The sequence below is a fragment of the Penicillium manginii genome (genome assembly GCF_028828005.1).
Source record: "Penicillium manginii strain IBT 31320 chromosome Unknown utg000006l:1.0-4164085.0:1.0-4166146.0, whole genome shotgun sequence".
NCBI lineage: Eukaryota > Fungi > Ascomycota > Eurotiomycetes > Eurotiales > Aspergillaceae > Penicillium > Penicillium manginii.
This window is the reverse complement of record NW_026643107.1, coordinates 2,905,452-2,920,261: the sequence shown is the minus strand read 5'-3', so window position 1 is coordinate 2,920,261 and position 14,810 is coordinate 2,905,452. Positions and strand designations below refer to the sequence as shown.

At 48.4% G+C, this 14,810-nt stretch overlaps 6 protein-coding genes across 6 annotated transcripts; 4 read left to right on the top strand and 2 right to left on the bottom strand.

Annotated features, from left to right (window-relative positions):
- Nucleotides 1-947: 947 nt before the first annotated feature.
- Nucleotides 948-4,603, top strand: N7533_009459 (uncharacterized protein; the record flags this gene model as incomplete). The annotated part of the gene is made up of 5 exons (XM_057106109.1): nucleotides 948-1,338; nucleotides 1,422-2,036; nucleotides 2,147-2,358; nucleotides 2,440-2,776; nucleotides 2,904-4,603. The coding sequence occupies 5 exons, from the start codon at nucleotides 948-950 to the stop codon at nucleotides 4,601-4,603; spliced, it is 3,255 nt and encodes a 1,084-aa protein (XP_056957558.1).
- A 562-nt stretch (nucleotides 4,604-5,165) lies between these two features.
- On the top strand, nucleotides 5,166-6,023 carry N7533_009458 (uncharacterized protein; the record flags this gene model as incomplete). The annotated part of the gene is made up of 1 exon (XM_057106108.1): nucleotides 5,166-6,023. One exon carries the CDS (start codon nucleotides 5,166-5,168, stop codon nucleotides 6,021-6,023), a length of 858 nt encoding a protein of 285 aa, XP_056957557.1.
- A 600-nt stretch (nucleotides 6,024-6,623) lies between these two features.
- Nucleotides 6,624-8,066, top strand: kat1 (putative 3-ketoacyl-CoA ketothiolase (Kat1); the record flags this gene model as incomplete). Its single annotated transcript, XM_057106107.1, has 4 exons — nucleotides 6,624-6,694; nucleotides 6,753-6,933; nucleotides 6,999-7,575; nucleotides 7,639-8,066. 4 exons carry the CDS (start codon nucleotides 6,624-6,626, stop codon nucleotides 8,064-8,066), a joined length of 1,257 nt encoding a protein of 418 aa, XP_056957556.1.
- Nucleotides 8,067-8,301: 235 nt separating this feature from the next.
- N7533_009456 (putative zinc metalloproteinase) lies at nucleotides 8,302-9,320 on the bottom strand (the record flags this gene model as incomplete). Its single annotated transcript, XM_057106106.1, has 2 exons — nucleotides 8,302-8,742; nucleotides 8,814-9,320. 2 exons carry the CDS (start codon nucleotides 9,318-9,320, stop codon nucleotides 8,302-8,304), a joined length of 948 nt encoding a protein of 315 aa, XP_056957555.1.
- An 824-nt stretch (nucleotides 9,321-10,144) lies between these two features.
- On the bottom strand, nucleotides 10,145-11,203 carry N7533_009455 (putative mannosylphosphate transferase (Mnn4); the record flags this gene model as incomplete). The annotated part of the gene is made up of 3 exons (XM_057106105.1): nucleotides 10,145-10,232; nucleotides 10,290-10,720; nucleotides 10,811-11,203. 3 exons carry the CDS (start codon nucleotides 11,201-11,203, stop codon nucleotides 10,145-10,147), a joined length of 912 nt encoding a protein of 303 aa, XP_056957554.1.
- A 2,028-nt stretch (nucleotides 11,204-13,231) lies between these two features.
- On the top strand, nucleotides 13,232-14,426 carry N7533_009454 (uncharacterized protein; the record flags this gene model as incomplete). Its single annotated transcript, XM_057106104.1, has 4 exons — nucleotides 13,232-13,372; nucleotides 13,439-13,617; nucleotides 13,673-13,885; nucleotides 14,015-14,426. 4 exons carry the CDS (start codon nucleotides 13,232-13,234, stop codon nucleotides 14,424-14,426), a joined length of 945 nt encoding a protein of 314 aa, XP_056957553.1.
- Nucleotides 14,427-14,810: the final 384 nt, after the last annotated feature.

The following is a 14,810-nucleotide window of genomic DNA, read 5'->3' as shown; positions in this document are numbered from 1 at the left end:
ATGAAAGCGGGACAAAATGCGAGCGTAAGAGCCCAACGATCTGGTTCCTGTATAAATGCCAAAATACTCCGTACCCCATACATACATTTAATAATGCGGCGGCGTGATCGGCACGTTGCTTTGGCCAAATTTCCCCTGAGCAGGTGACAGGGTTTTACGCCCCTCGGCGTGCCCGGGCAATCAAAGTCCCTTGTTGAAATTGATGAGTATGGAGTACGGATAACTTTGAAACGAAAATTCCGCTCTTATCATTTGATTTGAATAGTAGGGCTACATTAAAGCCAGCAGGGCGGAGTACATACGGAGTACTGAGGTAGGGGGCCTGGGATGCATGATTTGATGCATCATTTGCCGAAACTTTAGCGTCATAAAATCCTCGAAACATGTGGCTCGTTTACTTGACCCATGTATTGGGAGTCATGAATTTAGTGATGGATGTACAGGAGACCAAGATACTGCTTCCCTTTGCGGATGTTTGTCTTCATACATGGATGCAACCCATTCTCTTGGCGCATATACCCACCTTTTTTGATGCACCGCTCGCCCATACAGCATCTCATTAACACTCAAACATGCTGCCGATCCTAGAAACTACCCACCAATCACCTGAAATGGTGGACAAGGCTGACCGCTACCATGTTATCCCCCGCTCGGTGTTCACTGATTTCGAGCCTGAGACGAATGCCCAAATCCTATCTTTGCTTTTTTCCCCTTCACCCCTGCATACCATGCGTGCATACACGCGCATACACGAGACCTAGCCCGACGCCAATTCATGAAAAGAGTAATAGTAGCCTAGTTGAGCCTCTTAACCCGGGTTAAACCGAGCCCGGCTGAAATTCCAAATATGCCGGCCTTTCCCACCCATTGCATATCTTGAAGTTTGGCAATTCCTACCACCTTAAGGTACCAGTACTCAATCTTGCAGTGTGTGCTAAGCAACTAAAATGTCGGACACGGATTTCAAGGAGGAATACCCTTGTGATGCGTACACAGTTGGGTGGGTATGCGTCACACGCTCAGAATATCTGGCTTCCAAGGTTCTTCTCGATGAAGAGTATGAACATCCAATTGTCCCCTCGTTTGACAATCTGTATGTGGTTGGTCGGATGGGAAAATACAAGCATAAGATTGTCATCGCCAAGTCGAGCAGAATGGGGCAATCTGCTGCCGTTTCTGCTGCCACAAAAATGGTGGCCAATTTCAAAAATATCCGCTTCGTCTTGATGGTCGGAACTGGCGGCGGTGCCACAAATGCTCCAGCGGAGTCTGGCGGGGGTAAATTGGATGATATATTGCTAGGGGACGTAGTCGTCAGTATGTCAGGCAGCACTGACGGTAAGTGGACAGATATCAATTTACAGCTTGAAGCGCTGGTGTTATACCGATAGACAAGATTACTAACATAGTACTGTGAATAGGTGGTGTATTGCAGTATGACATGGGAAAACAGACTGATGAAGGATTTGAAATGATCAAGTGTCACTTGAACAAGCCTTATGGCCTCCTTACCGATGCGGTACACACGCTTTGGACAGAGCACGAAGCTGGGAAAAATAAAATGCAAAAATTCATGCGAAAAGCGACCGACACCGTTTCTAGGTTTAGATTCCCTGGCCGTGAGGCAGATCGACTCTTTAAGCCGGATTATGCTTGTGAAACCGAAGAGAGTGGCGTCTGCAGTAACTGCTCAGAGACGTTTGTGGTGTCGCGAGAGAGGCGTACTTCAGATCGCCCTCATATCTACTCTGGCTTAATCGGATCTGCCAATACAGTCATGAAAAACGCAGAGAAGCGAGATTTCATGCGCCAGAACCAGAATGTGCTGTGCTTTGAAATGGAGGCAGCATCCTTGATGGATAATTTTCCATGTATTGTCATCAGGGGAATTTCCGATTACGCCGACAGCCACAAGAACGATCACTGGCAGGACTACGCTGCGCTGTCCGCAGCGGCTTATGCGAAGAATCTTTTAGATATCATTCCGGCAAGAAGCATTGATAGGGCTATGGCAGCTGGGTCCATTGTAGAGGTAGGTACGTTGGATTTCCATGTTCAAGATGGCAATATGCTGGATAATCGGCCTCAACAACTGCTCTTGGACAATCAGAGTCATGATATGCAGAATGCTGCTGACCTGGCCCAGGCGTACGAGAGATAAACAAAAAGATGGATGATAGGCAACGTAATGAAATTTTGCAATTACTTGGCAATCTTGATTTCGCGTCCAAGCAGGAAAAGCTCTTAGAAAGCCGCCTGGTCACGGGAACCTGGCTTGCGGAACATGATGTATTCAAAAGATGGATTGATGGTGTTAAATGGGATCTTCGGCTTTATGGAGAAGCAGGTATTGGAAAAGTGAGATATTCAAAGTCCCGAAAAGTAGCATTACAAAAGCATACTTTGAGATGAATGTACTAATTTAAATGACGTTATTAGACCTTTCTTTGCGCTTTTGTGGGGAAGTATCTCAAAGACCGATACTCCGGTACTTCCCAAGATTCACAGCTACGACCACCGGCTGTTATTCATATCTATTTAAGTGAAGAAAAGGATCAACTACAGGAGCAAACTAGAGAAAATTTGTTAAAAAGCCTTGTGAAACAGCTGGTTCTGCTCGATGAAGGCCACACTATACCGACTGCACTCGAGAATGCATCGGAGGGGAACCCTCCCCGTGAATCTACGATAAAGGCAGCGTTTGAAGAATTGTTGAGAAGGCACGCCCGAACATATCTTATCATTGACGGAATTTCTCAGTTCAAAAGCGATGTTCGTAATTTTCTGGAGGACTACCCTCTTGATCTTATCAGGAGGGGATTTTTCCCTAAGCCTTTTGACCACATCACATAATTATCTCAAGGTACACAAAGAAATCAATTGCGATAACTTGAGGTGTCCAGAGGAAAATCTCAGCATGTTTTTCCACTTCAATTGCAGTTGTAACGGCGATGACTTTGACATCTGTTATGAATGCAAGTTCAACAATTTTTCTTGTTCAAATGAACATGACAGCAATGAGACCTACGAGACAGTCTACATAGAGGCGTTCCCCCGAGAGGGTGACATTGAAAACTTTTGCCTCGAGAAGCTAAAGCAGTTCTCGATCAAGCCTCGTCAATCAGATGACCGCCAACATGGTCAACAATATCATGATTCAGCCTTTGTTCGTTATCTCCGGAGAAACCAAGCCTCGATAGCCCCAATTGCCAAAAGAATAGCGCAGCATGCGCAAAAAAACTTTCAAATCGCAAATATCTGGCTCGAAAATTTTGTGCGCAAAAGAACAGTGCCAGACAAACTCGACGATCTGATCCATGAGCTTGATCAAGTACCCCAAACAAGGCTCAGTCACTACTTCATGGAAAAAGTTGAGAACATGAAGCATTACAAGTCGCCTGATGATTTTTCCCTAGCCTTGGAGACAATCTCGATGATAATTTCAGCTTTCCGTCCAATAAATGTCTTGGCTCTACAGCATGCTTTGGCCCTCGATAGTCACGATATAATACTCGAGGAAGATTTGACCGACAGAGAAGTCATCTCGATGGCAACAAGTGGGTTACTAAGAATTGAGAAAGCCGACGATGCAAATTCCTTTGTATACTTGACCCACGACTCCATAAGGGCCATCAAAGTCAATACTAATCCGTATACATCCTTTCAAAATCTGCATGAAAAGATGGCCCGTCTCTGTTTAAAATACCTCGAACACAAAGACTATTCACAACATTCCATGGATCTCGTGAAATATCCGTTCCTGTCTTATGTCCTGGATCATTGGGCAGACCACGTTCGTGAGGTCTCCGAAGAAGCTTGCTTTGAAAGGGAAATCAAATACAGTGCTATCAAGTTCTTGAAGAAACCCGAGAAAGCCCGTGAAATAGGGCGACAGGCCAGCGAGCGGTATTCAGAATACCCTGCTCCCTCCTCCTGGCTTTCCAATGTTGACAATGGACTTCATCTCTGCGCTTGGTATAATCTGTCGGAACTCGTCAAAGAGTTTCATCCCAATTATGATGTTTTTGATCGTCAGGGAAAGAAGAGGCCTCTCAATTATGCGTGTGCAAATGGTAGCGAAGAGACCGTGAAGACTTTATTGGAGTCTTTGGAATGGAGCCCACAGACAAATCCTGATAGGATTCAAGATGCTATTCAGGATGCGATAGTAGGCCGTGTTTTTTTTGATCAAGAACGCTCGGTCGAGCAAGAAATACGCCAATTGCGTATCGTGAAGATGATTTTAGAAAGATGCAATCGCACCCTTGACAGTCAACTCTTCCGAAAAGGCAGGACGATCCTGATGTATTCGGTGATCTGTGACTATTACGTCTTCGCAAGAGAGCTCTTGAGGAGCGAGGAAATCAACATGAGCATTCGAGATGAGGACGGACGGACTGCACTGTGGCATACTGTAGGTGTGGATCCAGGACCGCCAAATGACCCCCATATCCACTCATGCGAGGAGCTGGTCAAAATACAATTGGACAAGGGTGCTAGCATCGATGGGAGTATACGCGATAACGCGATATCGAACGGAAACTTGACCCTTCTTTCCATATTAGATGCCTCCAGTTCGAGGTTGAAACGAAAGCGAGCTTGAGACGAGTTGACCGGGACCTTGGTGAAGAATCGAAGCAGACGAAATTGTATCTCAATAATCCTTGGCCCGAGATTCAAATCAAATAGAACCGAAAGAATTTGGTATTTCTTAAAAGGGACGCTGCCAATTCCGACTCCAGCTCCCCGATAGAGCGAGTGTTATGTGTAATGGGTCCAACAAATAGCAGACAATCTAGCCAAGGGTAATGGTGATGCAGCATACTTAGTGTAAGTCCGACCCTTCGATCAGCCGTGCTGTACTAAATGCGCAAGTGTTTTATCCCTGGATTTTATTCATCCTTTATCTCCAGCAAAATTTCCTCCATGGGATCGCCAGCTCCATTCAAGGAAATTTGAGCCGGACTTAACTACTATCCCCGGCGCAACCTTACACTTGACATTTTTACTACAAATACATAGATCGGTCGCCATGGAAGATCTAGTATTCCCAGGCAAGATAAAACTATCTATCTGTTTCTTTCCAACACTTTCGCTTCAAGTTCTTCTACGGTCTTTGTTCGCTTCGCCCGCTTCCAATCTTCAGCCGATTTGAACAATTGACGATGGCATCCAACGTACCTCAAACAATTGTGTTGATCACCGGTGCCAACCAAGGCATTGGATTTGCCACTGCCAAACAGCTCCTTGAATATGAGAATTATCACATTCTTCTCGGGTCTCGCGATGCGGAGCGCGGGTCTAAGGCAGCAGCTGAACTCGACCCTACCGGCCAACGCGCGGAGGCTATCACCATCGATGTGACCGATGATGACTCTATTGAGGAAGCAGTTCGACAGATTACCTCGAGACATGGCCGGCTGGACGTGCTGGTCAACAACGCAGGCATCAACAACGAGTTAGAGCTATTTTTCAAACAGGCTGAAGAAGCGACCAAGGGAAAAGATGAGGAGAAAAAGCCAGATCTTGCTACCCTTCGTGCACAGGCTCAGAAGCTAACACAGATCAAACCAAAACTGGCCACACTACGTCAACTTTATCGCGATGCCTACGAGGTTAACCTATTCGGTGCTGCCATCGTCACTGAGGCTTGCACGCCTCTACTTGAAAAAGCAGTTGCCAGCCCTGCCCGGATTGTATTTGTCTCCTCTCACACAGGCTCAATGGGTCTTCGAGTAGACAAAAATGGTCCTGAATGGGAAAAGTGGTCACAGCCCTCTTTTCCTATTTACCGGAGTAGCAAAGCGGCGTTGAACTTTCTTACCCTCCACTTTGCAGCAAAATTCAACGAGAAGGGGTGGAAGGTGAATGCTGCATCTCCAAATTTGACCGCGACCAACTTCTCGCGTGGCAATGGACGCCCTGCTTCTGAGTCAGCGGTCAATATTGTCAGGCTGGCTACTCTGTCAAGTGATGGGGACACGGGGACGTACAGTGATGAGAATGGTGCTGTTCCTTGGTAGGCGCGCTGAAGCTCTGGAGGGGATTGTAAAGCAGATAGTAATCAATAAACAAGATTTCGGATTGATTTAATCAACGTGTCCAATAGTATGATTACCCGAAATAAGCATGTTGCACCAGATTAAACCTAGGTTTATTTACTTGGGAGTATACCCCGAATACGTATGAAACACCCGACACAAGTAGTGGGTACTTTTCCGTGGCAGGTTACATTATGTGTTGGAGAAGTACCAGATACTTCTTGGTTACTTCTCCGGCTGGCGGGTGTTGAGCAGACAAAAGAGCCTCGGCAGTCTCGGGGAAGCTTAAAGCGGAGTCCCTACTTCTTTCCTCTTCTCTCTCCTCCCTTCTTCCTCCATCCTTCCCTTCTTCTCTCCAGAAATACAGCTGTAATTTTATCATTCAGTAAGTGAATCTCTGTTCCATTATGTTCATCCTCCGAAACACTCTTTGGAACCATCTTCCCTCCCTTGCCCGCCACTATGGAGCTTCCCCGCAATAACTCCGAAACCCCCCAACCCCAGGAATATTAAACGGATTGAACACAAATATTGTCATGCTGACAATAAAAAATTATTAGCCCTCATACCTCACATTTCACAATGGCCGCAGACCGTCTCAGCTCACTTCTGAACCACTTGAAGCCCGGTGGCGGCAGTGGACTCAATGCCATGTAAGTTCCGCGGCAGTCGGCTCCTACATTTCGACCAAGCTGACAAACGGTCAAAAAGCACCCAGAAGAACCCCGACGATGTGGTCATCACCCTGTCTCTGCGCACACCCCTGACTAAGGCCCGCAAGGGTGGGTTCAAGGATACCGAGCTGGACTACATGGTCTACGCTCTGCTGAAGGAAACTCTGGCTCGATCTAAGATTGATCCCGCCCTGGTCGAGGATGTTTGCCTGGGAAATGTAAGTACACCTTGTGCTTACTGCGTTTGCCATGGGTGAAATAATATGTCTAACAAGATTCACAGGTTGGTGAAGGTAAAGCCGCTTATATGGTCCGCGCTGCCGCCCTGGCCGCTGGTATCCCGCACACTGCAGGTGCCTCCTCGGTCAACCGCTTCTGCTCTTCCGGCCTGAAGGCTGTGCAAGACATTGCCAACCAGATCTCCCTTGGTGCCATTGATGTCGGTATCGCCCTTGGTGCGGAGCTGATGTCCGCCGCTGGCGACCGTCTGGAGAAGCCCTTCAACGAAGAGGTCCTGAGCAACCAGGAGGCTGCGGACTGCATGCAGCCCATGGGTCAGACCTCTGAGAACGTGGGTAATGACTTTGGAATCTCGCGTGAGCAGCAAGATCGTTATGCGGCGGAGTCTTTCCGTCGTGCCGAGACTGCGCAGAAGTCAGGCTGGTTCGATGATGAGATTGCTCCCATCTCGGTTAAGGTTAAGGATCCCAAGACTGGCGAGGTCCACCAAGTAACTCTGAACAAGGATGACGGTGTTCGTTACGGAACTACCTATGAGTCGCTGGCTAAAATCCGCCCTGCTTTCCCTCAATTCGGTGATAAGTCGACTGGTGGTAACTCCAGCCAGGTTACTGATGGCGGTAAGCACGATTCCCACCCCTCTTTTATTAAGACAATTTCGGCCGGTTTCTAATCAAACACAGCTGCTTCCGTCCTACTCATGCGCCGCTCCAAGGCTATTGAGCTGAACCAGCCTATTCTGGCCAAGTTCTGCGGTGCCACCGTGGCTGGTGTCCCACCCCGTGTCATGGGCATTGGCCCTACTGCTGCTATCCCCAAGCTGCTGACCAAGTTCCAACTTGATAAGAACGATGTTGACATCTTTGAGATTAATGAGGCATTTGCCTCCATGGCGGTTTACTGTGTCAACACCCTTGGTCTGGACCACGCCAAGGTAAACCCTCGTGGTGGTGCTATTGCCATTGGTCACCCTCTGGGTGCTACTGGTGCCCGCCAAATTGCTACTGTTCTGAGTGAGGCTCGCCGGACTAAGAAGAAGGTCCTCGTTACGAGCATGTGCATTGGTACCGGCCAAGGAATGGCTGGTCTGTTTGTTAACGAGCAACTGTAAATGACTACGACATGTCTATTTGATAAAACAACCAAATTGAATGCATATTACAACTATTTCTATAAAATCTACGTAAAGTGGAGTTGTTTTCAGTAGCAGCTCTATCAACATTTGTTCCAAAAAGTAGGCATCTCATTCAAAGTAAATGCAATTCAGCGCGATGCAATCGTAACTCATTATTTAGTAGATTATGGGTGTATACAGGTCGTAACAAAAATCATCCAACAACTTGAAATCAAGAAGCCTCCTCATCCCGCCTCTCCTTCTTCAACCTCTCTTCCGCCGCACGCGCAATAGCCTCCCTCCTCGACTCCCCAGAAGCAGAAGCAGAAGAGCCCGACGAGCCACCAAGAACAAACTCCCCACCCGTCCACCCACACTCATCAACCTCCTCCTCACCCTGCGCCTGCTCCCAATCCCCCGGATTATAAAACTCCTGCTGCGTCAATCTCCTCCCACCAGCACTGGTATCAGCGGCCTCAACCTCCCGCTCAATCTGAGCCGTTAAATTCCAGAAATCGCGATCATGATCCCCAAAAACGTTATGCGCCAGCTCGTGGCAGAGCGTTTTGCGAATCGTTCGGTAATCGCGGTATCCGTCGTATGCATCTGTGCGGAGACGGAGCTCGATTACCTCGCCGCGATTACGATTTAGGCCCGGCGTGCGCGATACACCCTGGTGATCGCCCGAGGTGTGTTCGGCCGGGTTCATTTCCGTGAGCAGTGGGACGGAGAACTCGTGTTTGCCATTGCAGCGCGGATGCCGGGGTCGTCGCGGAGACGTTTGAGGAAATCGAGGGAGCGCTCTGGGCGGGGGAGGTAGGATAGTGGGAGGAGTTTGTGGAAGGTGTAGGATTTGCTGGAGGAGGAGAGTGTGGCGATGGTGTTGTTTGATCGCGTGGGTGTTTTTTTGTTCCGGCGTGCGGATGCGAGGGCGGAGGCTCGGGCTTCTTCGTGGCGGCGATTTGTCTCGGCTTGGGTGTTTAGGTCGGCGATGGCTTGGGCTGGGGTGCCGAGGAGGGTGATTTTGAACTTTGGGGAGGAGAGTTGGAGAATTGTGTCTAGGCGTGTTGGTGGGAATGGCGCCTTTTGCATTCCTGGCTTTGGGGCAATGAGGAGCTTCTGGTTTGCTGTGGGGATGTTCAGAGATGCTTCTATTGTTGCTGAGAGGTCTTGGAGGGTTGCGGAGGCGGAGAGGGAAAAGTTGTGCGCGGTGCCTTGGTGATGCACGGTGAGCTCCATGGGGGAAGCCATGGTGGAGGAGGTGGTATCGGGGGAATCAAATGGTGAGTGAGATAGCAGAGATAGCAAAGTAGAGTTGTAGAGCAAAGCAGAGGAACCCAAATAGGCAGGCGCCGAGGTGCGAATTCGAACGGGTTCCACGGCGATAGCTTTGTCAGCACGGAGATAACAAAAGTATACCCTTAAGCTACCCTAAGGTAGGGTACTGTATACTCCGTATTACTCACGAGATCAGTTAGGGCACGGGAACTGGAATAGAGGAATCTGGTAACATAGCTATTTGTAGTCTCTATCTATGTTTAGACCCTTCCGCCATAAGCTAAGATTTACATCAGACTGGACGTGCAAGACCGCTGGATGACAGCATTTGATTTGTCAGCGCGGACAAAGATGACAAAAGGAATCGTGGCAAACCTTGGAATGCTTGAATAATAATAACCTTGGAAGAAAAAGCAAACGGTGGCAACTAACAGCCTTGAAACATTGAAGACCGAGGTCAGTGGCGATGTATTCTACAGCTAGGATCCATGACTTGTCAAGAATGAATACGATGATTTCCATTCGAACCAAAGAAAACAGACGCCCCAAAAGGTAAGTACACATCCAAACGCCTATTTCCAAATGATATATGCAAATTTTCCAACAGAAAAGTCATGATCCAAGACACCTAGCCCCTTTGAAAATGCATGAGATATAAACAGGAGATAACCAATATTCAAAATATCAAGGCCGAGGGAGAACCACGCTCAACCCGGTGATAAAAGAATAGATAGTAGACCCAAGGGCCAGAAATAAATATGCACAGTGAAATGCATGTCGATGGAGAGGGACCTCAATCACTCGTAATCCACCTCCAACTTGACGGTCAAGTCGGCCACGTTCTTGTCCGACACCCACTCGCCTATTTCGGGGAACCAAGTGTGACTGCGTATAGTTAGTATTCGGTAATTATGCTTATGCCGTGGTACATAAGAGACTTACTTGTGAAATTCGGTCGTAATCATCGCCTTTTCGGAGTACTCCTCCCTCAGCACCTGATCATATGCAAACGGGACCTTGGCAGGAACACCCTCAAAGAAAGTATGGCGCATCGGATATAAATCGATTAAGCGGTATTTGTGGAAGTTTTTACACTGCCAGATATCTGGGTGGTGCTCCAGCTCCAGCCTGCTGAGACCAGTGATGTCGATGTACAGGCCAGTATGAATGTCGATCCAGCGAGCGTCAATAATGTTGTGGCCCTTCCCGCGCTCGCGCTGGCGCGACCAGGGATTAATGTCGAGGAGGTATTCGCGGATGATAGGGCTTTCGGGAACGGTATATGCGACGATGGTCTGATTGAAGTGGTCTCCAAGATATGCGAGAGTGGTATCCGCGACTTGGGTATCCATATCCCAATCCCAAGGGAGAATCTATGTGGCCAGATTAGTTTCTTGACTAGGCCATAATACGAAAGGATAGTCCAGTATTCTGGCCTCCAGAGTGATACAATGGGAACGCACCTTTCCATTCCACCACCAGCCAAGCAACGTTCCGTGCGCAATCCAAGTGTCGAGTTTATTCTCGTTGAAGAAATTGAGATAGGCGCGAATCATATGGGTGAGGGTCTCCGCGCGTTCAGAGTCGCCCACGGGCTCCTTGAAGAAGCGCGAGTCATAATGGCCAAGGATATCGTCGCGGCCCGGTTCATGGAAGTATTTGTATTCGGCAGAAGCATTGAGACCGTAGTTCAGCCAGAGGGGATCGGTGAGGGTAGGATCGGGCTTGGGCTCGGGTTCGGGCTCAGCCCTCAAGGTATTGGAGTCGATGATGGCTGGGGCCGGGCTCTCAACTGGATTGGGCAGAGCTGTGGCGGCGGACCACAAGGCGAAGCCAGCTGCGAGCACCCGCCGCATCTTGAGGGTCGATTTGCTTAGGAGACAAACTTTATACGGGAAATCGACCCAGTTCTCATGCTGGAATTTGTTCAAGATCCAAGTGCCCAGGGATGGATTGCAGTCCGGAAGGTATATCGTTTATAAAGTTCAGCTTGATGCCGATTGAGTGGCGCGACGAGGAGCGTGGCGGGAATATATACAGGGTTGGGAGGAGAGGGAGGGAGATGGTCGAGTCAACTTCAAGTTGAAGATCGGGAGAAGAATAGTAGGAATACGAAGAGAGAATGCGAATGCGGCGGAGAGGAGAGGAGAGGAAAGGAAAGGATAAGTCAGCTCAAAGATGTCTTAGTGAGACTGGGGAGAGGGGAAGCCGGTAAAGAAAAAAGGCCCTTTCTGACTCGGCAGAGCCGGTAGAACCAACAGAGCTAACAGAACCAGCAGAGAATGGGCCAATCCGAATGGATACGCCGGCGTTTATGGACATCAGCGGGGCGGATTAGACCGGATAGTGTGGCCCCGGGGCCTTTTCACCCCCACCGAAGGGGAATGGAGCACACCCCCATTGAAAAGGAGTCCCCTGGACTTGGAGGACCAAGGGGGAGGGAGGATGTACGGAGTAATCGGGCGAGGTATGTCAAGCCCGCCAATTGGACAGATTTACAAGGCTCAAAGGAGAATGCAACTTGGCGAGGGTGGCATCCTGCAAATGGACAATGAACGAAGTGACCAAGAAATCCTGCAGCCACCGAATGTCCGCGTGCCCACTTTCCTGATCGGAGTTGGGGAAGTAGTGATGTCAGCCATCGCGTCTCTCATCTTTCACTTCTGACTCCTGATGTTGTATTTTCGAAGGTTGAAGTGGAGTGGAGTAGTAGTAGCAAATAAAGGGGGGGGACTCAAAGCTCAGGAGAGAGATCTCCCCCATCTCGTCTCTTTGCCCCAGCCTGGAGGAGGAATACAGGGCCCTTTTGGAAGCGAATGCGCAGCTTGGCAAGCGCTGCCAAGACTTGGGACGCCCCACGGTGGATTCAGGACGCCTTGCCGTTGAGAACCGGTTGGCGAGGATGGAGAAAGGGAAGGGAATAGTGGGAGATAGGTGGACTCGTACTCTCGTACTAAGAGTCCCTAGCTAGTGAGATCTCCCGGTCAATTTCCGGGCAGTTCAGTGATGTGATTCTACAGAGTACGGGGTACCACGTCCGTATAGTGTTCGTTTAGGCTGCAAAGTAAAATGTACGAAGTAAATTAAAAACGAGATTACCCACTGCAAGTATAGTGCCCAAGTACATATGTAAACGAGTAAACGAGACCCGCCAGGTTTTCGCAGAAAATACAATAGCAAACGAATACGATCGTATCGCCCAATCCGGTAATCTCCCAGGTTGATCGAGCACATTCGACCCACCGTTTGTCAATCTTCCGGCATGACCTATCAGCTTGCACTTTTCATTCAATATCAATCTTTGCACGATCAATTAAGGTTGTGGGAGGAGACACGATCGCCTGTGCGACTGTGAACCCCGAGTCGTACTACTAGTAAGAACTCGTACTAGTAAGACGATTACACCCCCTACGCATGTAAATGTGAACCACGTCGGTTTTGCTCTTCAGGGCTCATTGCTTTTTCCATCGCGTCATTCTACTCCATTTGCTCTTTGACTCATCAGAAAATACTATTGAGCTAAAGCAGGCTAGCAAACGTGTCACTGCGGATCTCCGAATCTCAAGCATATTCCCGATGTACTACTTGAAACATAGTACACTATGCAACTTCAAGTATGCCGGGCCAGTGCATAGTTACTTACTACTAGTACACCATACTGATGCTTCGAAAACGTGTACAAACAAACACGATGTTTTCTGTCGCCAGCTCTAATTCCCACTATTTTATCTTCTCTATAGTTATCCTCGGCGTAAGTCATCTCCGTTCCAACGTTTCTTTTCCCGTCTCGCAATTTCAAGATATCTCTCGATTTCCGAGTCCCCAAGCCTTTATCATTCCTATCTATATTCAATACTCTCAACAGCTAATCAACCAACTTCACCATGTTTGAATATCACGAGGATATCGTCCACGATGAGGGTTTCAGCTCTGGCCATGGACACTTCAAGACATGGCCTGGTGGCATGGAACGAATCAAGGGATCCCGTCTTCGAAGAATGTTTCTACCAAGGCTATCCCGCGAAGTGAAAAGAGCGCTCCAAGAAAATCGACAATTTTGTCGTTGCCAGTTGAAACACTACGGGATTTAGTTTTCAGAGGAAGAATACTCGGGCAACGGAACTCAACTGCTGCAGAAGTTCCTCAAGGAAGGAAAATGCGATCAAGTGCCTCCCGCTATCATCCAGCGAGAAGAAAGGGTGCACAGAAGATGGGTGGGCCAGTGCCATCCGTCAGTCATGATCAACCATCCAATCTGGCTGATGAACCGGTATTTCTTGGTACACGGTTGACCTGACCCCCAAAGAACCACTGATCCCGTGAAGGCCCCCCATTTCTGAGCTTTACGGGGACTGTGGCACTGATGGAATTGTCGAGGCCGCCGGGAAAGTCCCAGGCCTGCACTGCGAAAAAGCCGTCGGCCTCATGACTCAGGTGATCTTTTTGGGTTGGAATGTCTTGAGTGTGCAACAAAGCGCCAAGAGCCACGTTGATGGAAAGACGATAGCCATCCAGACATTGCAGCAGAACATAAGGATGTTTGTGCAGGTGGAGAATCAAAGGAGACAAGATCGCCAGCAAGAGCAGATATATGCCGATCATCTGGATTAGTTCATGCGAGTGACAGGCAACACCTTCTCGTCGACTCAACCTTTACTCGTTGGCAGCTATGATGTCTATTGCGAGCAACCTCACTGGCCGAAACGAAACTTGAAAATCGACATTGAAGAAACGCTCACACCTGGGGGGTTCAAAGCTTCGTTCTACCTTGGGGAAGCGGACGGCCTTATGATCATCTGTGCCAGTCAATCTGGACTGAAAGAGTACTGCTTTCGAGCAGACCGTGGCAAAGGCAATTGGTACAATTATCCAGATGATGAGCATGATTATGGCCACGATTTCTCCTCGCCCTCGCCCTCTGGTGGCGAGAACAACGTTTCAATCGGAGAAAACCATCAACCCGGTTACAAGGAAAAGCAGAAGCCGAACCATCCTCCGCGAACAAAAAGAGAAACATGGAAAAGCTACGCTTCAAGTATCCAATGCTGCTCAGATGTCGCGAGATTGGGGAAAACATGATAAATTACATGCCCGAGAAGGGTACCATTATTTTCAGGGACAGTAGCTTCAATTGTTTTCACTGGAATTGTATACTCAGAAGCTCGAGTGTGACATTGTCTTTAAGATGATATGGATTGGTCTGCGCTAGCTAAGTTTTTGTAGCCTTTTTGTTATACACAGCTAGTATTGATTTCATCATTGTTCCTTCCTCTATCAAGAGCAATGTACGTGAAAGACTGCTTCTTCTACAAAGCCACCTCCAAATTTTCCTTCCTCTAAATAACGTATGAACCATTTTCCTTCGCCCATTATTCCATGAGCTCGAGGCCAAACTCACTCTTTACCATTGCCCCTCCAACACCAAAGGCAACAAAGAATACTTAAGAACCTTGCAAGTTGAAT